This window comes from Pleurodeles waltl, chromosome 3_1 (assembly GCF_031143425.1).
Source record: "Pleurodeles waltl isolate 20211129_DDA chromosome 3_1, aPleWal1.hap1.20221129, whole genome shotgun sequence".
In the NCBI taxonomy this organism is placed as follows: domain Eukaryota; kingdom Metazoa; phylum Chordata; class Amphibia; order Caudata; family Salamandridae; genus Pleurodeles; species Pleurodeles waltl.
The window spans coordinates 229,398,017-229,422,351 of NC_090440.1; the positions used below are offsets into that span (position 1 = coordinate 229,398,017).

The window sequence follows — 24,335 nt, forward strand, 5'->3', positions numbered from 1 at the left end:
AGCCTGTACCTTTAATCTTCTTAACTGTTTTTTTTCTACACTGTGGAGCTCTCTGGTTTTCTATGACCACACTATAGAAAAACAGTAAATAAATATTTCAGAATGTCCGCTGTACTAACTAGGTCAGGCACGGCACCCTCAGTTGCCGGTGGAGGGCCTGTGGAGACTGCACGTGACAGGTTGCATCAGGCGCACTAAACTTCTTGAGAAACACTTGGACTGCTGTAATGGGCGGGCTAAGTGGAGAATGTTTTGTAAAGCTAGAGTCGGGCAGCGCTCCGCCCAAAGACTTAACCCTTGGCTGCTTCTGCAATGTTGGAACGGCGGCCTTCTGCCTGGCTCTAATATGGCTTCTTGTCAGGACGTGACCCCGCCCTTGCGCAGTTTGCGGTGCGCAGTCCAGTGTGTCATTTTGTTCGATGTGTCACGTGACTATCAGCTCAGGGGTGCTGTGCGTTTCATTGTAGAAGAGATGGAGCTTGTATGTGCTCCTCGGTGCCTTCATCTCTGGCCCCTGCTGCTTATCGTGGCCCAACTGCAGTTCACTCGGGTGGAGGCAGTATGGCCTTGGCCGCAGTCTCTGGTCTCTTCTCCACAGATTCTGCCGCTGCTTCCTGATAGATTCCGCTTCTTGCACGGGGAGTCATCTGCTGTGGGGCCCGAGTGCACGGTGCTGGAGCAGGCGTTCAAGCGCTACTACCGTCTGCTCTTCCAGGGAACGCGGGCAGGTAAAAGGCAGTGATCTACTTGTACAGTATCTGCCGAGCCGAACGGACCCCGGTGGGTAAGCTGCAGCAAGGGCTGCCCCAGACTTTTAGGGATCTTCCGATCGCTGATGCAGAGGAGAGGAGTGGTACCCGTCGCAGCCGTTAGCACGCAGACCCAGGCTGTCAGGGGACAGCTGCGTCATGATGAGGTCTTTGCACTTAGGAGAGCGGGGCACAAATTTATTTTACTTATTTATTTAATGCGTTTTTATATAGCGCGGACTTTACCCGAAGGTGTCAGAGCGCTTCAAAATAGGCAAAATAAAGATACAAGAGGAGAAGAATTACAAGTGAGCCTGTTACAAAAACAAACGTTACATTACAAGAGGCAATAGTGATAATTGTGCAAGTATCAAGAGCAAACAAATACACGAGGTAGCAAACGATACGTTACGAAAGGAAAAAGTGACGTGTGCAGGTTACAAGAGCAAATAAAGTACGAGTACAAATGCGGATATGTGCACCTCGCCTCGAGCTGTTGCTCTTAGTTGTGTTTTTAAAGCAGTGATTGAAGTGATGTGAGTTTCTTTACTGCAGACCTGCATATCAAAGGGAATTAATTTATCAAACTTAGAAGATGGTAATCTATTTTATCGCGTGTGCATAAAACTTTTTTGCTCTCTTTATCTCCGTTTGAATGTTTATATTCCAGTGTTGTACTTTTAGTCAGTATTTATTCATTGCTGTATAATTACCATTTGCATAATGATAATTCGTTTATCAACTGCGATAAAATGTTACATTTCATATCATGATATGCTCTTCCCTTCTGGTCTTTGCTTTAGATATTCCTGCTAGATAAATATATTCGTGCACTCTAGAAACAGATCTTTACTATGTTAGCAGGCGCGTGCCACTTACCTAGTAAAGAGCTCTGAAAGCTAAGAGAATGTGCATCTCTAGTGTACATTCAAACCCCTTGCACAAGCCCTGGGGCGCCTGGGGGACCAGAAACTTCCCCAGACCCATAGATGGGGCAGTTTGTTAAGCCATTTCCTTTCCTCTTGAATTTTATTGGATGCAGTAGAAAGCAGAGATTATGGGTAGGCAACTCTGTGATGGAGACCACTTTAATCTATATGTTGAAAAACCTAATTAGGGTAAGGTCGCCGCTGTCAGAGCTGTGCGCCTGCATCCCGGATGAGTTATGTGAGAGGAACAGCCTAAAGCGGCTTGAAAATGCTCAGTCGCGCCGCTGATTTTATTCTGTGTGACCTGGCCCAGTGCTTAATTTGTTACAGAATGAGTGTCGGTGCCCGAAGCTCGACACAGCCGGTGAAATCAAATTTGAGCTCGCCAAATGCGAAGGCTGCGTAATCTTGAATCCATCTGTGCCTCTTTAATCCACTCTGAGACAATCCCTGACCTATACCCACTCTTGCATGATCTTGCTTTCTCTCTTTATGACGCCTTTTCCGCCTTTCTTGTCCTCCTTTATTTTCCTCAGTCTTTGTGTCTTTGTGCTTCATTTGATTTCCCTCTTGCTGTTGGTTAATGATTGAGGCAGACAAAAGAGCACCGATCCACAAAAACGAGTGCTGGTACCCGCCACCCCGTCTTAAATTAAGCACTGGTCGCAGAACTTGACTACGGGTAATGTGCGGAGGTAATATTGTCGCACTCAATCTTGGTTTTCATTGTCGTCTCTCTCCTTTTAGAGAACCCTGTATTTCCGGTCGATCCTGTTTCCGCCCTTGTTGTCTCTGTTACTACCCCTGGCTGTGAAGACTTCCCCGCCTTGGACTCCCAGGAGAATTGTAGGTATTGTCCAACATACATGCGCACTGGCGGCGCTTCCTACCTTCTGGTGTTGAGAAATCGTCTGCTTGTACAGTCAGATTCTTGAGTGATGAGCGTACAGTATAGTACAGCTGCCAAATGTGTGTGTGACACGGTCTCATCGTCACAAGATCCTTTCCAGAACCAAAGATGAAAGCGGCGCTCAAACTAGACGACTTGAATATTTATAAGGCTGAGTTAAAAACGATTTAAAAAATAACACTTATAGCCCTGTTTTTAAGCTCTTATTGTTACCCAGTTTAGTGGTACTCAATTTATCAACCCCGGAAGGACAGAAGTCTGACTTTGCCTTGATGAGATTAAAACGCATACCCCTTAACTTGACTTCATTTGGCTGGTGTCGTCCTCTTTTCCGTGATATTCACTTCACGGAAAAGTGAAATGACTTTATTTACTTCTGACGTCCACTGCATCACCGTCCCAAAAATAATGTTTTCACAGTTCACTTTAGTGGGATTATCCTATTAACCTCCAAGCCTCATACTTTTCCAAGGGCCACCAGGGTGACCGGCATGCCACCCACTGAGCCTTAATGTAACTCTATGGCTTAATTGCAGGTTGGTTGTGTGTTTGTTGTTGCTCAAATTAACTCACTCAAGATTAAGCAATCTTCAGGAAAGCGTTCTGTTCAGCAGGCGTCCATTTATAAATGCATCTCCTTGAGCTGTCAAACCGCTGGCTGCTGTCATGGAGCAATATAGTCGATTTTCCAATGGAGTGACTCCACACCATACAGTATCCCAAGGGGTTCTGCAGCACATGGTCCTCCTTCCAGTCTTATTGGCAGAGTCGAAATTTCTCTTAGCCCTGCTGTGATTTCGATGGCCAGATATCCAATGGGCACTCTTTTCACTAAATTTAATTTCTCTGTGAGAGTGGCACTTCTAATGGAATAACCATTGCATTTTTTATAGTAGTGACTTTTTTAAAGTATAGCTTAAGAACTGTGAAGTCAGAGCAAAGTTTGTGTGCATGTTTATATGCAAATATGTAATGTTTAAAAATAATATATGCAGATGCGCAGAGTGTAATATGCCATTTATTGAGTTTGGAGAGGGGTAATGACTCATGAGAGACAATGCCTCGAGTAGGTCATGATGCCCCTACCCTCCCTCAATAGTGGTAATAAATATCATATTGCATCCACATATATGGTTTATGCCATGGCATTTTTCCGTGTCTATTACATTTAAAAAGGTATTGAATAAAAATGGGATGTAAGGGTTAAACTTGTGCAATAAGTTAAAATCACCTTTCATGAGCCTCCTGACTATTAAGAGACGCGTTTCTCTGTGTCATTGTACTATGCAATCTATGAAGCAATACGCCGATTTTCACTTTTCAGATCAGGCTTTCAGTACTGCTATAATATGGAATTTGGAGTTTGTACAACCATCTCTCGATCTGTCTATAATTTTATTGCACAAAATGCAAGAGTATAAAACCCACAGCCATAGTAAACCTTGAAATATGAGAAATAGTTTACGGTTCCTTGTGAAATACTGATTTCATAGTCATAATGACTGCCCCCCCCCCCCCCAACTCCCCCCAACCACTCTGCCGAGCTTTAACATTATCTGGGCTACTAGGAGTATGCGGTATGAAGGATCAAATTCTATAGCAAAGTTTTCTTAATTATGTGGCAACAAAGTAAATTATGCAGCACATTTTCTAGTTGCATTATTTTAATCAATTTTAGCTACAACCATTTTGGTGAAATCTAAAAATTATGCAGCAGATGTAGTACACCCATGAATATTTGTAAACTCTGCAGCCACAGAATCATAAACTCTCTGGCTGCCACCATTTTCTTTTGTTTTATCAACAACATATTAAAGGTAAATCTACAGATTCCAATAGCAGTCAGTAGCCTTTGTTAGCTGAATTTTGAAGGAAACCGCTTTTCAAAGGTAACCACCAAAATAAACACGTAATATAACATAAACACATTACAGGTAATGTGACACACGGCCCTGCATTCCCATCTCGGGGTTCGGTGACGTTTACAAACCACTCTCCGTTCAAGCTCATGGTTTATAGATGGTACAAGAACCAACATTGGACCGTGTGTGTGTGTGTGTGTTTTTTTTTCCTTTTTCCTTTTTCCTCTCTCCTGCTCCCTCACTCTCTCTCCCCCGGCCCCTCGGGAGTATTCATGGCTATAAGACACTTTAAAATTCTTGTATTTCATCAAGTGTGACAAAGCTGTAGTAGCTATTTGATGACCCAACCCATGATGAGCTTGGGAAAAGTGAAGCGTTTTATGAGCTAACGTGTAATGAGAATCTTGACAAAAAAGTAAATCGGAGACAAAACAGAACTTGAAAAGTAAAGTTGCGAGTAATACTCCTGAATAGCAAGTAGCTGCTAAGCTTTGCATCACTGAGGAATATGAAGGTGTCACATAAATGAACTACTGTGGTCAGAATGCATCAGGAGGGTAACCGGTGCCGCGCTTTACTAAAAGCCCACAGCTGAAGTTAGTTGTGTAAAAACAACAAGTGATGGACGGAATGCTGAACATTGTCAAACACTCACCCCCAGTCACAGATCTGGGTTTAATCCATCGTTCTTTTGCTCACCATGCCACCCCAGTTTGGACCCAGCCATATGCAAATCAGTCTTGACCCTGTTCCTCATGGGAACAGTCCAGCCTGAACTGCCAAGCCAGGTCCTCACTGGACCGCTAACAAGCATCCTGGGACCGGTTTCGGGGTTTCACCCCTCATCAGCCAGGCTAGCTTAAATCCAGTGGCATGGGAAGCCAAACTGGGGTGGCATGGTGAGCAAAAGAACAATGGATTAAACCCAGATCTGTGACTGGGGGTGAGTGTTTGACAATGTTAAGCATTCCGTCCATCACTTGTTGTTTTTGCTTTGTCGCCCTCAGTGGGAAGGGTATGCCCAGACGTGGGTCCCGCGCTTCCCATGCCACTGGATTCAAGCTAGCCTGGCTGATGAGGGATGAAACCCCGAAACCGGTCCCAGGATGCTTGTTTCCGGTCCAGTGAGGACCTGGCTTGGCAGTTCGGGCTGGACTGTTCCCATGAGGAACAGGGTCAAGACTGATTTGCATATGGATGGGTCCAAACTAGGGTGGCATGGTGAGCAAAAGAACAATGGATTAAACCCAGATCTGTGACTGGGGTGAGTGTTTGACAATGTTCAGCATTCCGTCCATCACTTGTTGTTTTTGCTTTGTCGCCCTAAGTGGGAAGGGTATTCCCAGACGTGGGTCCCGTGCTTCCCATGCCACTGGATTCAAGCTAGCCTGGCTGATGAGGGGTGAAACCCCGAAACCGGTCCCAGGATGCTTGTTTCCGGTCCAGTGAGGACCTGGCTTGGCAGTTCGGGCTGGACTGTTCCCATGAGGAACAGGGTCAAGACTGATTTGCATATGGCTGGGTCCAAACTGGGGTGGCATGGTGAGCAAAAGAACGATGGATTAAACCCAGATCTGTGACTGGGGGTGAGTGTTTGACAATGTTCAGCATTCCGTCCATCACTTGTTGTTTTTGCGAAGTTAGTTGTGTGCCTGCTTGTTTTAGGTGCGGACAACTATCGAAGAAACGTATTGCCTGTGACTGGGTGTTGGGGGAGCATGGCTATGCACCAGAGGGAACATTAATCCTCCAGAACTATTCTGTCCTGATATGAAAGGAAGTTCTAACTTCTCAGTGCTGACCTGCTTACAAAGTGGGCACCCAGCTCTTGCTGGGCTTCTCTGATGGGCTAAAGAGAAATGAAATCTCTGTGTCAAAAGCTAACATCTAATAAGAAACGCTGTCAAAGGTACATTAAAAAACGAATATTGTAATAGTTAGAAATGATAATGATGTGAAATAAACAACTACTAAGCTAAGGGCTATGCAAGCATTGCAGGATGACCCCTGACTATAATGCACCAACTCTGTTCTTTACGAAGTCCACAGCTGAAGGTAATTTTTTTTATGTGCCTAATTGTCTTGTGTGTCCAGCTTTGGAAGAAATATATAACTTAAAGCACAGTTAACACATAGTTACAGCTATGATTTCAAACTGAAACCCCCGTAACTCACCAATTATGGTTAGCTATGCACTCCATAACTCGCACACTTAATTCAGAGTTCATGCCCTCACCCATAATGTGATAGATGACTTCATAAGTCACACGAATAACTTCACAGGTAACATCGCAAATTACATTACGGTTAACGTTCTAAATGGAGTGCAAACAAATATGTTTATTTAGGTATTCATTATTTAAAGATGTGCATTTGTCAGATGATATTATTGGTGTAATATTTGTAAGCTCATAAGCATTGCGTTTTGTGTGGTTGTACGGTTTGATAACTAAAACTGGTGAATTTCAGGATGTTTTTGGTTTTCACTTGTAATTTTAACTTGTGTTTTTAACATGAATTTCAGAGTTTCTTTAAACATACATTAAGGTGTTATAAAAATAACCAGAACTTCACGTTAACTTAATTTCAGTGATTATTTGTTTCTTTTTTGATAATATACGACATTCATCTGTGAGTCCTAAGGCCTGGCCTTGCACCCAAGTCGCCAAGGAGTGGCCACCACTAGGGGCTGCCCACGGGGCCTTGCAGATGGTCAACATCTGCACTCACCCCCAGGCAGGTGTCTAAGCCCAGCCCCATAAGGCTTTCGGCTGTGAACTGCAGGGCTTGACTGCAGACCCTCAACACATCCCACTGCAGCTGGCCAGTGCCCTCTGCCTTGCAGGGTCATCAGCTATGCACAACCAAGGTTGGTTGCTGTGTTTGGCCTGTGGCCAAGCCGCAGAACCCCCTTCACCTCTAAATCTGGCTGGCCAGCCCTTTGTGTGCAGCACTGTTGGCCACAGGACCTGCACCCAAACTCCCATTCCCAGCTACCCACCGCTGCTCACAAATAGGCCCTCATTCGGACCCGCCAAAGTCCCGCCGTCAAAATACCGTACCGCGGTCGCAAGACCGCGGCGGGTATTTTGACTTTTCCCCTGGGCTGGCGGGCGGCCGTCGAAAGGCCGCCCGCCAGCCCAGGGGAAAACAACCTTCCCACCATGAAGCCGGCTCGTAATCGAGCCGGCGGAGTGGGAAGGTGCGACGGGTGCTACTGCACCCGTCGCGTATTTCACTGTCTGCTATGCAGACAGTGAAATACTAGCGGGGCCCTCTTACGGGGGCCCCTGCAGTGCCCCTGCCATTGGCATGGGCACTGCAGGGGCCCCCAGGGGCCCCGCGACACCCCCTACCGCCATCCTGTTCCTAGCGGGCGAACCGCCAGGAACAGGATGGCGGTAGGGGGTGTCAGAATCCCCCATGGCGGCGCAGCGAGCTGCGCCGCCATGGGGGATTCAAATGGGCAACGGAAAACCGGCGGGAGACCGCCGGTTTTCCATTTCTGACCGCGGCCAAAGCGCCGCGGTCAGAATGCCCAAGGGAGCACCGCCGGCCTGACGGCGGTGCTCCCGCCCCCGTTGGCCCTGGCGGTGCAACACCGCCAGGGTCATAATGAGGGCCATAGTCTTTTTCCTTGTCCAGCCATGGGGGTTGCAGAGCCCCTGTTCTTTATGTTTTTTTTCTTAAATTTGGATATTCAGTCCTGAGTTCAGGGACCCACTTGATCCATTTTAGGTCCACAAATTCAGTTTTGGTGTTTGTGAACCCAATGACCAAAATCATTTTTTTTCTACCTTTTGACCCCTTTGGGCATGTCTCCCCCACCCCCATAGGCTCCTTTATTTTAATTTTATTTTTTTACAAGACGTGGGGCTTGATCCCTATGTCTTGTTAATGGCGGCTGCAACAACACTTTTGGTTTTGCGGCCAGTCAATCTGAGGACTACGTTTTGCGGACTTGGGGTCAGGTGCACAAAGCCAAAATGACGATAGGGGAAAAAGCTCCCTCGGTCAAGGGTGCTGACCATTCCTTACACAAAAAGCCTGCTGTGCACAACAAAAGACCCTGCCAGCAGCTTGGATGGCATGTGCCCTGCTCCCAAATACACACTATCGAACGTTCTGTGTAGAAGTCTATAAGGCAGGTGAGCTGCTGCAGGGGCCTAGCTGCATGCATGTCCTGCTTTCAAAGGCCACTGGGTATGTCTGACGGTTGGACACAGTGCTTTTGTTGACTGAGAGGATGCCTCATGTACTTACCGCAGGCCAGGTCCTGCCCCCAGAGACCCTTTCAAGCAGCCACAACACTTTGGCTGCATAAAATGGTTTGTGGGGGTCTCAAATATCTATTATTATGTCCTGTTTTCCACGTTATTGTAGTGCTTCTTTAAATTTGCGTTCTCCTCCTCTACTCACCCCACCTTTACACTCAAAGTGCCTGGAATTCACTATTCCTAAAATGACTAGTTTAATGCTTAAAATTAATGGTTTAATTCTCCCACTCTACAAACATTTGCTTTGCTTTTTCCAAGTACCCATTTTGATGCTCTTCTGTAGGTATCACTAGTATTAGCAGTGCCAGGGTAGATGTCTTTCCCATCATCTCCCACTGATTGCTACACGACTAGATAATGGATGAGGGACTGAGTACTCTGTCAGTGTTGCACCATCAAGGGAATGTTCACACTATCCCTGTGAGTCGTGCAACATTGGAGCACTAAGACTCCCAACCACCATCTTCTGAATTCGAGTTGTGGGGTAAGATGGGTTTCTGCCCTTCGCTAGTAGGGATACTATTTGGATTGCGATGTCCATGAGCAATGCCAACTTCAATGATGCAGGTTATTTTTAAGGGCATTGCTAAAATAGGTGTATGTGAATACTTTCAACACTTAAGTCTCCCTTCCATCACTTCTGCAGTTGTACTCTCACACCTTTACCGCCACTGGGCTGGCGCAATATTCCAACTCCAGTACTTGTAATTGATTTAAAGAATTCAATTAAAAGTAAAGATGTGGATAAAGTCCAATTAGAGTTGCCTGGAAACGAATTTAGCAAAGAAGTGGTGTGAATACAGCAAAGTAATTGTGTGAGCAACTGAATAAGGGTATGTAATGCTGTGACAAAGTGAATGTGGCAAATTGAGTTGAAATGGACCCTAACTGGGATTAAAAACTGAATCCTAATCTCAAGTGTACTTTGCAATAATACTGAGGTGTAAATTGAGCCTGTTCTGTGTTCCAGATACGCTGAGTATTTCGAAGGATTGTTGGCTCCTGAATGCACACACTGTGTGGGGAGCTCTCAGAGGTAACTTTCCATTAGTATTTTCACTGTTCTGTTTTTAGCATGCATAATAAGTGTATTCCAGTATGCTGATGCAGATTTGGAATAGGTGGGAAGGTGTTATTAAGTTCGCTATGTGCTGTGGGCATCACTGTCAATTTTGAGGGTACATTTCCTGGGGGGAACATGAAATCATGTTGGATGTGTTGCAGCTGCTATAGGGACGAATGACGAAGGGAATGGGGGCCGTTTTGAGGACAGGAAAACGTACATGAATGGATGTCTTATCTCAGGAGAATAGGGACGACCTTGGCGGTTGTATGGGTGCTAGGAACAGAGTTGGTGTATGGCTTGCTGCGGGCACATGAAAACAAATCCAGGGCTTTGGTTTTATCATGGGTAATGGTGATTTGGTTTGGATACAAGAAGGGGAAGCAACACTGCATAGGGGCACAAGATGGAGATTTAGTGTGGGGATAATGAACATGGCCATATTGAACGGTTCCCTGTATGCCCCTTATGGACAGTTGATGGTTTTCCCTAGCAGTTCCTGGTGATGCTAGACGTAACGTTAATGTTGAAGGTGACATAAGGAAGGCGACGGAACATGGCCCTGATGGATGTATGATTTGTTCTCTGGGTCTTCATGAAATATGTTAACTGCTGTGGTCCTGAGCTGTAAAGGCCTGTATCAGGGATGGTATTTGATAGATGATCTCTCCTAGAATACCTCTTACATTGTAGAACTTTGCTTTCACAGGGTTGGAAACATTTAGCCAGTTAGTACGGCGGGCAGAGGATGGCGCGGTGAGTACATTGCACTTGCATGAAAAGGAGGAAGCAATCTGCCTTTTCTTCATGATCCAAATGCCAAGTCTTCTTTCATCTTGTCTCACGTGTACCACAATTAGCCCATGTTGGGAATCTTCCGTGAATGTAGAGCCCTCACTTGAGTGTTGTATACTGTAGTATAAGTGTATCTTGTAATCTGGTCTCCAGTGCCCACAGGACAATACACTTGCAAGCTGAATAATTTTGTAAAAATGTAAAGTTTTACACCAAAGAGAGATGGGAAAGGCTGTCTCCTCAAAAGGAAATACTTACATACAATAACATGAGGAAGACCTGCTATGGGAACGGTCAGATGCCACACAGGCCTTCTATGTTTCTATGCTATACTGAAATTACATCTTTGATTAGGAATTTGTGTTTAAAAAAAAAAAGAAGAAGAAAACATTTTTGGGGTTGCCTCTACATAAACGACATTGATGCATTGGCATCCCACAGATACTTGCTTAAGGTCTTGCAACAGCGTGGAGGTCCTTTGTCTCAAGTGCTCATTCTATAATAAGTTGACTTTCAAGCAGTGTACGATTTATGGTAAAACTGTAAAGACCATTATTGATGTTGGACATGTTTTTCTTGTGGTCTGCATACTTTGCTTTATGTTGAACAAGCAGAGGTTCAGAAATATATATCGAAGCTCTGGCTAAAGGATCAGAGTTTTACATTTTCAAGCCTGTAGAGTGTTTGTTGTCCCACTTAGGTTTTTTCCCTACCTGTATCTATTCGTTTTTTAAAACTGAAGGTGCTTAAGCTTAAGGTTTGTTACCTAATTTAAAAGGCACACCAGGCATGGTAGTATTACACTTGAGAATTATAGGCAGAAGTACTAAAAATGTGGTTGTAAAAAGTGGACCCAATTTGCGTACCAACTTTTTGCGTCCACTAAATTATTTTGCAAACTTACCTATGTACAAATAGGTTGTCTCACAAAATAAGGAATCAGAGTTGGTCGCAGTCATTAATATACACAAAGTAGGTCGCAAATTGTGACTCGTTGGTGGGACACACAGGGATGCAGACCACCATGTCTTTGGTTACCTTTAAATAAGCTTTTTTTTTTATAAATGCTTCAATCAGTCAACCATAGCACCTGTAAAGCGCAGCAGTATAACCCCTAACAGTTTCATGGCGCTGAGGGTGCTGTCTCTTTTGAAAAGCTGCGTCTTGAGTCTCCTTCTGAAGTCTACCAGGAAAGGAGCTGTTCGGAGGTGAAGGGGCAAGCTGTTCCAGGACTTGGCTGCTGTGTAGGAGAAGGAGTGGCCTCCGCTGCGATGGATACAGGGGGGCTGTGCGAGGTTTAATGAGGTGGAGCATTGTTGTCTTGCTGGGACGTAAATGCTCAGTCGATCATTGATGTAGGAAGGCCCTAGGTTGTGGAGAGTGTTGTATGCAAGTGTGAATTCTCCTCTCTTCTGGACGGGGAGCCAGTGGAGGTTCCTGAAGTGTGGGGTGATGCTTGAGCGCTTGGGGAGGTTGAGAATGAGTCTGGCTGAGGTGTTCTGTGGAGTCTGGAGTCTTATAAGTAGCTGGGAGGACACTCCAGTGCAGGGAGCGTTGCCATAGTCAAGGCAGCTGGTGATCAGGGCTCCATTTGAAGATTTAGCAGAGCATACGGAGAATATAGAACCAGAAGGAGGCAACTGAGTTTACTTGTCGATTCATGGATAGTTGGCTGTCGAGGATGATGCCAAAGTTTCGTGCATGGACTGATGGAGATGGTGTTGGTCGGAGTTCTGCTGGCCACCAGCTGTGGTCCCATACGGAGGAGTTCTTCCCGAAGATCAGGACTTTGTTTTGTTGGTGTTCAGTTTGAGGCAGCTGTTTTTCATCTGTGTTGCTACGTTGGTCACAGCGTTGCAGAAGTTGGGTTTGGCATTGTGGTGGTTCTTTTTGAGTGAGAGGATTAGTTGAGTGTCGTCGGCGTAGGAGACTATATTGAGTCCGTAGGATCTGACAATATTGGAAAGGGGGGGGGGTCATGTAGATGTTGAGCAGGGCTGGGCTGAGGGAGTATCCTTGGGGTACGCAGCAGGTCATGTTCTTGGGTGTAGAAGTGAAGGGAGGAAGGTGGATGTTCTGTGTGCGGCCTGAAAGGAAAGAGGAGACCCACTTAAGGGCATTTTGTTGAATGCCTATGTTGTGGAGTCTGTTGAGAGTGTGATGGGAACTGTATCAAACGCTGCAGAGAGGTCCAGAAGGATCAGAGCTGCTGACTCTCCTCGATCAAGGAGGGTCCTGATGTCATTCGTGGCAGCGATCATTGCAATCTCTGTGCTGTGGTTGGCCCGAAATCCTGATTGTGAGGTGTTGAGAAGGCAGCTTCGTTCAAGGTAGTCGGTGAGCTGTTGGTCAATGGCTTACTGATGCACTTTGGCCGTGAAGAGGAGCAGGGAGATTGGTCTGTAGTTTTTGAGGTCGCTGGGGTCGGCCGAGTTGACCTCTGCATGCTTCCATTCATCTAGGAAGGTTGCCATGTAGATGGAGGTGTTGCGGATGCTGGCTAGTTCTGTGCTATTAGTGTTGGCTCTGAGGTTGAAAAGCCGGTGGGGGCAATTGTTGGTGGGTACCCCAGAGTGGATGGATGACATGATGGCTGCGGTGGTCTGTGTGGTAATTGGGGACCAGAAGGTTATCGTGTGGCTGGTGTTAGGTGCTTGAGAGATGTTGTCTAGTCTGGTGGTGGGTAGTTGGGGGACAAAACTGCTGTAATTGGTGGTGATTGCACTGTGGAAGTAGTTTCAGAGGGTGTCGCAGAGTTCCTGGGATTGGTGGATGGTGGTCTCTGTGGCTATCGGGTTACAGAATTCCTTGCTGATTCTGAAGAGTTCTTTCATGTGGTTGGCTGGGGCGTTGATGCGGGCAGTGATTGCTGCTCTTTTTGCTGCCTTAATGTGGTGGTGGTAGTTGTTGAGGGCTGCCTTGTAGGCGGCTGTATCGGAGGGGTCCTTGGTCACGCGTCATTGTTTCTCGAGACTGTGGAAGGAGCTCCGGAGTGTGCCATCTCACTGGCTTGGAGGTGTGGTTGGTTTTAGCTGGTTTCAGTGGCGAGACTCTGTCGGCGGATTTGGTGATCCAGGTGGTGAAGTTTTAGATGGCCTCAATGAGGTCTGCCTAGGTCCTGTGCCCATGGGGTCTCGGTTACCTTGCCCCACCTTTGTTGGGGGGGGGGGGGGCTGAGGTGCTTTGAGGTGGTGTGCTGAGAATAGGAGATGGTAAATTGGATGATGACGTGGTCGGTCCAGGAGAGTTCAGTCACATGGGTGAAATTGATTCTGTCACCAGAAGTGAAGATGGTGTCCATTGTGTGTATGGCTTTGTGTGTGGGTTTGGTGACCAGTTTGGTGAGGCCGATGTTGCTGAGGGTCTCTATGAGGGAAATGGAGTTGGTGTTGTGAAGGTGTAAATTGAGATTGCCGAGTAGGATGTAGTGGAGGGAGTCAATGGTGAGGGGACGATGAGGTTGGCGATGGTGTCACAGAAGGCTGGGCGTGGTCCTGGGGGTCTGTATGCGAGGGAACCTCACAGTGGTGTTGGCATCGGTCTAGAGTCGAAAGTTGAGGTGCTCTATGAGGGGCGTTGGGTCATCATCTGTGATTATGCATTGGATGGTTTCCTTGAAGATGATGGCGATGCCCCCACCATGTTTGTTGGTGTGGTCTTAGTGTATCATCTTGTAGTCGTCAGGTGTGGCCATGGCGGTGTCAGGGTTTGATGAGGTTGTTAGCCATGTTTCAGTGATGAAGGTGATGTCCGGATTGTGGGTGGCGATGGTGTCCCAGATTCTCATGGCATGTTTGCATAAGGAGCAGGCGTTTAGCAGGATGCACTGGAGTGGCGCTTGGTTGTTCGTAGTCTTCTGTGTGGGTGCAGTGCAGGTGTTAGTCTGCGCAGGTGGGCCCGCGTTGCAGGAGAAACTGCAGTGTAGGCAGGGGAGGGTCCCTTTGGTTGAGCATGGGGAGAGGCAGTAAAGCAGCTGTTGATGGGGTGTCTGACATTCAGGGCCTGGTGCTCCTTGATGGTGTAGCGATTGGGGGGGTGAAAGGTACAGTGGCCCTAGCGCTGGGTGTGGTCCAGGTGCGGACAGCCTCCATTATGTCCTGGGAGGCAGGAGGGACTGGGGGAGAAGGGAGGGCAGTTAGCAGTAGTAGCGCAAAGGAGGCATCGGCAGGGGCATCAGCAGATGCAATCATGCTCAGGAATGTGGGTGGAGCTATTGCAATCTGGCTCAGGAATGCGGGCGAAGCTGTCGCAATCAAGCTCAGGAATGCGGGCGAAGCTGTCGCAATCAAGCTCAGGAATGCGGGCGAAGCTGTCGCAATCAAGCTCAGGAATGCGGGCGTAGCTGTTGCAGTCAAGCTCAGGAATGTGGGCAAAGCTGTCGCAATCAAGCTCAGGAATGCAGGTGGAGCTGTTGCAATCAGGCTCAGGAGTGCAGGTGAAGCTGTCGCAATCTGGCTCAGGAATGTGGGCGGCGCTGTCACAATCAGGGTCAGGAATGTGGGCTGAGCTGTCAACAGCAGGCAAGAGGGCTGTGGTGTGGCTGGAGAGCTGTGACTGGCCCTATGGGTCAGGCACTTCTCACCGAGGCTGCGCTGCGGCAACCATTACATGTCTTGTGCGGGAGCGGCAAAGGAGGCGCCAGCAGACGCAATTAGGCTCAGGAATGCAGGCGGAGCTGTCGCAATCGGGCTCAGAAATGCAAGCGGAGCTGTCGGTGGCAGGCAGGAGGGCCGTAGAGTTGCTGGGGAGCTGCAACTGGCCCAATGGGTCCTGGTTTCCTAAATAACAGATTTGTGGTGTAAAAAGGAAAAAAAGCTTTAATTTTTTTAAACTTTGTGAGTCGGTAGTGGTCTCAAGGACCACTGCCTATTCCCAAGCACTTTTTTTTACAGTCACAAAGTGAAAGGTGTTCCAAAGGGACCCCATGCATTTTGCTAGTGGGTTCTGCCCCAGCTTCGGAGTCAGTAACATTTCAATGTTTTGTGACCAGATTAATTGAGTAAAACATTGATAGATAGGGTATCAAATTGGTATTTGAAAAGGACACCCAAAACATGTCCCTTCCACATACTGATTAGGTATCCACTTCTAAACATATTTACTGGTTTTCAAGCAATTTCCCGAATTGTTATGTTTCATACACGAGATAAAGGGCTTTAGCTTTTGTAAACCTTCAGCTTTACTGATTCCGTGGGTTTGTAAACACTAAAACCCTTCATACATAAGGCCCTTGGCCTCTTGCATTTCAGTTCGCTTCTGTCATACGTCCCATTGAGAAGTAACTTTTCCTTTTTTGGGCTTTCTTCTCTGTGGACTATATCTTTGCAAAGGTCGGGTTTTCTGAAACGTACGGTTTCCAAGTTCAGTTTTTAGTGCTCTGAGCCATAACTGTGTGTACCCAATTGGCAGCTTTTTATTCAAACTAATAATTAGCTAACGCTGCCTGCTCTTTCTCAAGTTAATTGCTGCTTTTACAGTGGCAATTCTTTCTAGCAGCGGAGTCGTGGCTTGTGAACAAAGAGGTTTGGCTTTTAAGTCGTTTTCTTCTTGTGACCGCATTGTGTGGGCCAGAGATAATCATTTTATCTCCACATGCATCATTTTCCGTTCTTACTCAAAATAAGAGTGCTTAGGAAATACTCTAAAGTTCCTGTATAAGAAACATGCATTGACTCTGAAGAATATCTTCTTCCTAACATGCACTTGTGGTACCGTATAATTAGTTACCCTATATATTGTGTTATGTATTTTGCAATTGATGCTTGTGTTCATGAACCACACACATTTCAATGAAAAAAGAATTGCGCAAATCGTGTAAAAGGCACTTTAATGCCACTTATAAAGGCTTAAAGTGTAAACGAATGTGTGGTAACTGCTGTGCTGAACTACCGTGGCCAGGGTGTGTGGGGGTTGTCCCCACCTGACCACAGAGGTCCAGCACAGCAGTTAAGACACATCCGTTCACACTTTAAGCCTTTAAGACACATCAGCGAAGCCTGTGAAAGAGTTGTATGGCTCACGCAGGCCCTTTTCAAACATTTGTGTGTTATTTAGTGATAATTGGTCCACTTTGTTAAGGTGGTGCTGTTTTTCTTTTTTTTTTTTTCTTTTTTTTTATTCAGTATTATGTGAACAAGACTGAGGTTGCAGATTTTCCCAGGTTTCCACACCGGGGTTTGCTATTGGATACCTCTCGTCATTATCTGCCTGTGAAAGTCATCTTGAATACCCTGGTAATGTACTCGGCATCTGTATGTAGCAATATCGCACTGTCTAAAGTTTGATTGTTGTGAGGGAAAATTGGCAAGGCATTTGTTCCAAGACCATCTAATTGACGGCAACACTGAAATGTTCATTTTACAGAAGTTGCCTGAACTTCATGTAATGAGCTCAGTACTTGAGTTCAAGAGCCTTGGGATTTTGTCTCATTGAGATCTGCCACTTTATTGCATCCTTGTGAAAGATTGTTGGCTGAATCGATTACATTAAACATAAACCATAGGGATGCAAAGCAACAATGTTAGCTCTTCAGCATTTCAGAGCCTTTGCCCCAATATGCTTTCTGAATGAAGTAAAGGACCTTGAATTTACTCCTGATATGTACCAGCAGCCAGTGGAGAGCTTTAAGAGCTGATTTGATGTGGTCCTGTTTTTTTTATACGTAAAGGAACTTTGAGCTGCTTGTCTTTGGAGCCTGGCAGTGAGTTATTGTGAGTAATCCAGAGTAGTTGATGATAGGCGTGTCAGCACAAAAGCTCTGGTCAGTTCATTTAATCGTGAAGGAGTGAGAGATTATGTTTATCTGGATATTGGGAGCTGCCTATTTACAGCCTACACAAGTCTGTTTTATTTTTGCCCTGTTGGACTATTTGTTCTTTGTCAATGGTAACTTTTTATTAATGGTATTGTTGCAGGAAGTGATGGCCTATAACAAGCTGAATGTCTTCCACTGGCACATCGTGGATGACCCTTCTTTTCCATTTCAGAGCGTCACTTTTCCGGAACTCAGTGCTAAGGTACAGATCCCTGTCAGGACACCAAAAATCTGGCCCATCGATATCCCTTTCTTCATACCTTTTGTCTTGCTCCAAAGATCAGAATTTTGTATCAAGAATGCAAGATTCAATTTTGTGCTTCAATCTTCCTTTTATGTATCTGTTTATTGAAGTAAAATTACAGGCCCTTCTTCGTATCACTACTGAAGAGCATCCTCATTGTCCTTAGCTAATGCGATGACATCAAACCCATAAATGCCCTTTCATAGCAGCTTTCGTTCAGTTCCTGGAGCTACTGCAGTTGTAGTCGCTACAGTTCCGTGGCTCAGCATAAGAAGGTACATGCTGCTTTTCTTGCACTCACCAAAAAGTATTCACCAAGTCCTGAAGTATGACTAGGATATACACTTCAGTACTTACACTCATCTGAAACTCTAATACCTGACCTAAGCATGAAACAATAACTATGCATTTCATCGCCTCATCGCATTGTAGTGGATGGTGTCCTTTCTCTGGCATACATGCCAAGAGGCGCACCTCCATCTATTGAGGTCCTCAGAGAGCTGTGTACTGCACAGTGAGCTCCGAGGAAAGGTGCAAACGTGCATGCTGCAGATTCCTTCGGGCCAGCGCAGAGTCTGTACGCAAGAGAGAAATGTGCATGCCATGTTTCCTGAGCTCGGCACAGGTACATGAATTATCAGACGAGCTTTACACCATGGAATAGACCACATTTCCTGACCTCTTTTCAACAGTCAATACCCATTCCCTTAGTGATTTGAAATGTATGGGACACATTCCATGAACTGTATTTGCAAGTTTATGAACCATCAACTCACTATGTCTTCTGTTGCGACTCCAGCCAGTGGCACTCCATTTTTAGGGCACTGCTCGATTTTCCCTTTCATAGGCTTTGTCATTTCAGCTTATTTTCTTATCACCCATATTAAGCATAATATTGCTTGCTTTTCATAGTTGCATTAGAGATTAGAGGTCTTCCGTATCTTCCTATAACATCTTGCTCCCTTCCAGTCCTGGTAATTTGCACAATTTATTTCTCCCTTGTGTAACTTGCTCTACACTGAGCACTACCCTGTCCGCTCTTCCATGCTGATTTGACAGTTCTGTTGTCTTCATTGTTCAGACCTGCCTAATGAATCGTGAGGCTGATTGTAAGGAGACTGTCCCAGAGTGGATCCTTTTTTTCCTTGTAGGGTGCCTATAACCAAGAGACGCATGTGTACACTGCCGCAGATGTCCAGATGGTGATTGAGTATGCACGAATGCGTGGGATTCGAGTGGTTTCTGAGTTTGATACTCCTGGCCACACACAGTCCTGGGGAAAAGGTGAGTAATCAAGAAGAGCAGAAGAATACAGTCAAGGATGCTAATCTTGATGTCTTACAACCATTTGTATTTTTCTTACATATGTAGATTAGTGGCATGGGGATTCAAAAATAAAATAAAATAGAGAGACAAAATGAGATGCCTGAATGTAGAGTGAGACTGACACGTGGACACCTGTGCAAGCGTCCGTGGGAGACCGTTAAGTTATAGAGGATTGCCTGTCAAACAAAGGCAATATGTACAGCTGTATGAGGGGGCAAGGTTGAGGGTATGTATGGTTGTGAATGGGAGACAGTGGCTGTCACAGGAACTGAAAGTTTATCAGTTAGGAGGGACGTGAGAAAATATAGCAGTGGTGGGAGGAACCTTCTGAGGAACATCTGTGTGTGTTGTGTGTCTCTGTGTATAGGAGGGAAGGACTGACTGTCAGAATTGTAAGCAGACAGAAATAGATGAAAATAAATAGTTTGTACATGCACTGAAACAGGCAGTTTGGATATGTAAGATCTCTACCAGGCTGACTGAAGTAGAAAACATCCTATTTTGTGCTCTTGATTAAGTTATGCCCTTTTGGATATGGCCCTTGTTAAAGGCCATCAGTGTCAGGATTCTCTTCTATGAAGACAAGTTTATGATAGAGAAAAATGAAAGATGCGGGCAAGCAATGCATTTTCCCCTCTTCTTCGTCCCTCCCGAGCCTGCAAGCAAAATGCACTAGAATTAATATAGTACTGTTCACTGCTTCCTGAAAAATATCTAGCAAATAATAGACAACATAGATTCCCAAGAAGGCCAGCTTAGGAATGTCACCTTGGTTCAGATAATTGTTACTCCAGGTGGTGGATACCGACTCAGAGCAACAGAATTAGAAGATGTCTACTTTCACCTCTCTATCAAACTCCATTATACAAAATGTTTCAAGCTCAAACTAAGCTAAAAACACTACCAGTTTAAGTTACATCCAGTGAGTCATTTCTCTTCCAATAGTCAACTAGTTCCTTTTGCCCATGGTATAAGAATGTGAGTCCACAATAGGCTATAGTTCAGTCAGTTACATTTGCAAGAAATATATTGATATCCTCAGTGGTACCTTCAGAACGACGTGTTTTTGGAATGGTTCATTTCAAGCTGTGTTTCTATGTTTGGAAGATGCCATCTGTGACTGGAGCCCCACGTGGTAGATTGTAGTAAAACTCCCAGCATTACAATGTTTCCCACATTGGTAAAAAGATGCATGTGGACTCTGGAGGATACAGAATGCCAGCTTTGGTTCTTGGGTCCCGTCCAGATGTCTCTGGAGTTCTCATCCAGGTTTCCACTGCACCAGAGAGTTCCTTGTTGCACTGCAATAAGAGGACCCTTCCATCCAGTGCTGGCATCTCTCATTTTGCTGTCCTAGTATTTGAGAGACTAGTACATCATGAATTGTGGTCTGAGAGGGATTATTAGATGTGATGGGCACGACTATTAAGATGTTCATCATTTGGACTCAGCAGCATAATATAAATGAAACAATATTCTATTCGATATTTGTGCAATTTCTAAAATTGGGAATAGTTTTGGTGATCCTTTCCTTCTTTCTCATTTAAAAAGTCATTGTGCTTGTTGAAGCAGGCTGTGAGCTTAGTCAAAAACCTGCCTCAATATATTCATTTGTCTCTTTTAAAATGGCATATATAAAATGCTTCCTTTTGGGTTTCCATTGTTCCTGCTTCCTGTAGGAATACTAAACCAGATATTATGTTCAGATTTGTCCAATACGGTTCTCCACCAGGGCAAGGTAGTGTTTGTAATATTTCTGTGATATTGCATGGTTCATGTTGGCTAAGATATCTTCTCTGATGTCCATCATCTCAACTTGGAAAGTTAAGGAATCGCAATACTGAGTTTACCATTGGGACTAAGTGTTGTATAGGTCTGTTCTGAAGTACCACTGAATTTCATCTGAGACAATCATGGTCAGCTTAAAAAGATTAGACCTGCCAAATTCCCTGCCTTTTTCATCCATTTTAGGATATATTCCTTTAGTTGAAACGGTGTGCCAATAGGACAGCTACCTCTGCTTGAGTGGATCCCAGATGCCTCTTTCTTGTGGCATGAAGTCCGTTCTTAATGGCCTAATAACACCGAATTATAAACTTTTGACCCATTTCTTAGATCCTACAAGACCCCCCTCTTCCAGTTACGTGACACTGAAGACTGTTACCATTCCGCCTTCCTTCCATAATTAGCTTTGTAGAGCTATGTTATTTAAAGAGTATCAATGTTTTTTTTTGTTTGGTCTATAAGCTTCTAATTTGTTTTTCCCTCTGTAATAGTTGTTTGCTTTTCTCAGCGGATCTGGGTTCCTTCATTATTCTCTTTTACAAGCTGATACATGTACTGTCTCCCTTTGCACATGTCTCTCCTTTATGTTTCTCTAATTTGTCCTCACTCTTTCGCTTCTCCCATTGTTCTCTTGCCTTAGGTGTTCCTGGCCTCCTGACTCCTTGCTATAATGGACCAAAGCCCACTGGTACCTACGGCCCAGTTGATCCAACCTTAAAAGCCACATATCATTTCATGGCCAAATTATTGAAGGAGGTCAGCGTGGTTTTCCCTGATTACTACATTCATCTTGGCGGTGACGAAGTGGACTTCAGTTGCTGGTATTTACTTTCCTTGTACACTTTGTTTCATCTGTCATCCTTCCCTTTCTCTTATCCCTGCACACTTACTGCATGACTATTATGAAGGAGCAGCATTGATGCAAGTTGGAGCAGAGGGTTCCATTTATGATGTGTCATTATGTGATATTACTCCTTGCCAGCTTAGTGTTTGTTCCCAAAAAGTCTCTTCTCTGCACAGCATTGCTGCAGGTCAGTTTTGCTGTAGGTTTAAACTTGCTGTGTTTCTCTTGTCTCCTTTTCTACCTTTGCATGCCACCATGGCCTCAGGAAGTCCAATCCACATGTCCAGAGCTTCATGAAGGAGCATCATTTGGGGGATGATTATGCCAAGCTGGAATCCTTCTACATCCAGAGGTTAGGAGATGGGGAGAGGGGTTTAAAGGTGACAGTTGTGGGATCTGTGCTGCATATGGGAAGAGTAATGCCTATGGTTATGGTAATGAAACTATCTAAAGAGGAATCCCTAAACCCGGTTGAGACCTGTGTAAATGATGGTATGAACAACAATGTCTCACTGGCAAGCAAATTAGAAAAGATGTACAACGTATACTAAACAAGCATTTGCAATGCAACCGGTCTCGCGTTTGCTTGGGCTAGAGCAATTAGCATTGTAAACTCCTAACCGGACTTTTCTTGCCACATAAATTGAAAATGAAAATAAAACAGTTTCACATAACTAACTGGACTTTTCTTGCCATATAAAATGAAAAGTAAAAGTTTCACATAAGCGAGCTGACGGCCGCCATCAGTGCAAAGAAGACACACTAAGGGAAATAAAAGTTCACTCGTAGTGAAACCTTTCAGGAAAAGTGCAATTATCCATGTATCCGGCAAAAGTGCAATTATCTACGTAACCGGCAAAAGTGCAATTAACTTTGTAACAGGGTAGATGTCATGCAAAGCGCTCAACTTCTTCCCAGCGAGATCGCGCTGTGAAAAAAAAGACACAAAGTAGTCCAGAAACCGGACGGAAAACGTGGAGCCTCGTATGTTTTCAGTACTTGGTGGCTGTACTCGAGGACAGCTAAACACCAGAAAAGGCATGACTTATCCATGCCTTTCACTAATGAAAACAAGCAGATTTTAAAAGGCAAGCTCACGAACCAATGAAAGACAATGACGTGACATGGGTGTGGTTTGAAGCCCAAAGAGATTACAACACGGGACGGAGCGCTATGCGCTCGCCCGTAAAAATGGTAAGACAACCATTTATATATTACAAATATTTTGAGATCCCGTACAACAAAATCATATCTAGCTTTATTTAAAGTGGTGATATGACTGAGGAAATGTGAACACATAGTGTTCGAAAGCAAGTAACCCAACTGACATTTGAAACATGTAAGAGAAAACAGTAAAAAGCAGCTACTGAGAAGACAATCTTTGTAAATTCAGATACATGAAATCAATAATACAAGCATACACAGGAACTGCTGACTCGGGCATCGGTATACACAGATGAATTCCGTTCGTTCACAGGAACCCTTGTTTGGTTCAGGTTGCCTAAGTACGTGTCCTGGTTACAGCAGTTTCTCAACTTAGAGGCAATTTAAAAAGGCCATTTTGTGCATGATTTTTACTGAAGTGAAGAAGATCCTCCTGCTTCATTGACTGCTATGGATTTCCTTGTGTCAAGCAACTTTGTGTTTCATTGTGGTCCTGGATGGACAGGCATTCCTACTGAGCTTCGGTAGTCATAATGGCTCCCTGCTTTAATTCCCCACCTGGGGAGGACCGCCCTTATTATTTCACTGGTTGTGCCACTTTGTCGAAGGGTTTTCCTTGGTCCTGATGACGACCATAAGTCTTTAAGGGCGAAACGTTGTCAACAATTTAAAGCAGCAGGAATTTAGATGTCTTAATTTACATTATTTAGCTTGTGATTTGGACTGAATTATTGTATCTGCAATTCACAAAGATTGTTTACTCACTAGCTGCTTTTCACTTTTTCTGTTACATGTTTCACATGTGTTGTTTTGTGTTACTTGCTTTTAAGCACTATATATTCACATTTCCTATGTCACGGCACCACTTTGGATAAAGATGGATGTGATTTTGTTGGATCTCAAAATGATCGTCTTCCCATTTTTTTGGTATATGTTGTATATCCTTACTATGATTAGGGTGAGGTACTCTACTTATCAAATGCTGATGTTTGAAACCGCTTCCCATTTCTGAACCCACAAGCTTTCATTATAAACAGCGCAACATGTTTCCCTTTATCTACTTTATAGTAATTGATTAGTTCCTTTGAAGCAAGTGTTTGCTGTCACTAGGGGTGCACACAGGTGCAGAGATTTGCCTTGTTGTTATTAATGATAAAAATGATTATTTATAAAGCCCTCATTCACTTCAAAGTGCTTTTTGGTGATAATACGGTTCCAGTAATCACTTTTACAGTACTGTAAGTCCCCATAAAGCTGATTCAGTGTTACTGAAAGGATATGTGATGGTATATTGTGTTTCTCTTCCAGTTGTACAATAATTTCGTAAAATCACAGTTTTTAAATTGGCAACAAAGCAAAACCGATTTTAAAAGAATTAGTTCTACTGCTCTAGGTTACCAAAACAGTGTGCTTTCTTTAAAGGCATATCATATTGATTGCACAAAGTTGGATGAGTAGGTCATTTCATATTTTTCTGTCCATATACTCAAAAGATATTTCCTAGCAAGTGCAAACCTGATCAGACAGCAGAAATTTGAGTGAAGGAGACTGCTGGAAGACTATTTAGCAAATC

The 24,335-nt window shown here is 44.6% G+C and overlaps 1 protein-coding gene across 2 annotated transcripts in view; it reads left to right on the forward strand.

The window, feature by feature from the left end:
- The first annotated feature begins 322 nt into the window (after positions 1-322).
- Positions 323-24,335, forward strand: part of HEXA (hexosaminidase subunit alpha) — a 51,837-nt gene continuing 27,824 nt past the window's right edge. For both annotated transcript variants that reach the window (XR_011201329.1, XM_069222256.1), the window contains exons 1-9: positions 323-728; positions 2,426-2,524; positions 9,698-9,763; positions 10,500-10,546; positions 16,708-16,818; positions 17,500-17,601; positions 18,795-18,927; positions 21,395-21,575; positions 21,864-21,950. Coding sequence is in view for 1 of the 2 variants with exons in the window: in XM_069222256.1 (XP_069078357.1) it covers positions 347-728; positions 2,426-2,524; positions 9,698-9,763; positions 10,500-10,546; positions 16,708-16,818; positions 17,500-17,601; positions 18,795-18,927; positions 21,395-21,575; positions 21,864-21,950 (1,208 nt within the window). In the remaining variant the exon portion in view is untranslated. The remainder of the gene's footprint in view (positions 729-2,425; positions 2,525-9,697; positions 9,764-10,499; positions 10,547-16,707; positions 16,819-17,499; positions 17,602-18,794; positions 18,928-21,394; positions 21,576-21,863; positions 21,951-24,335) is intronic.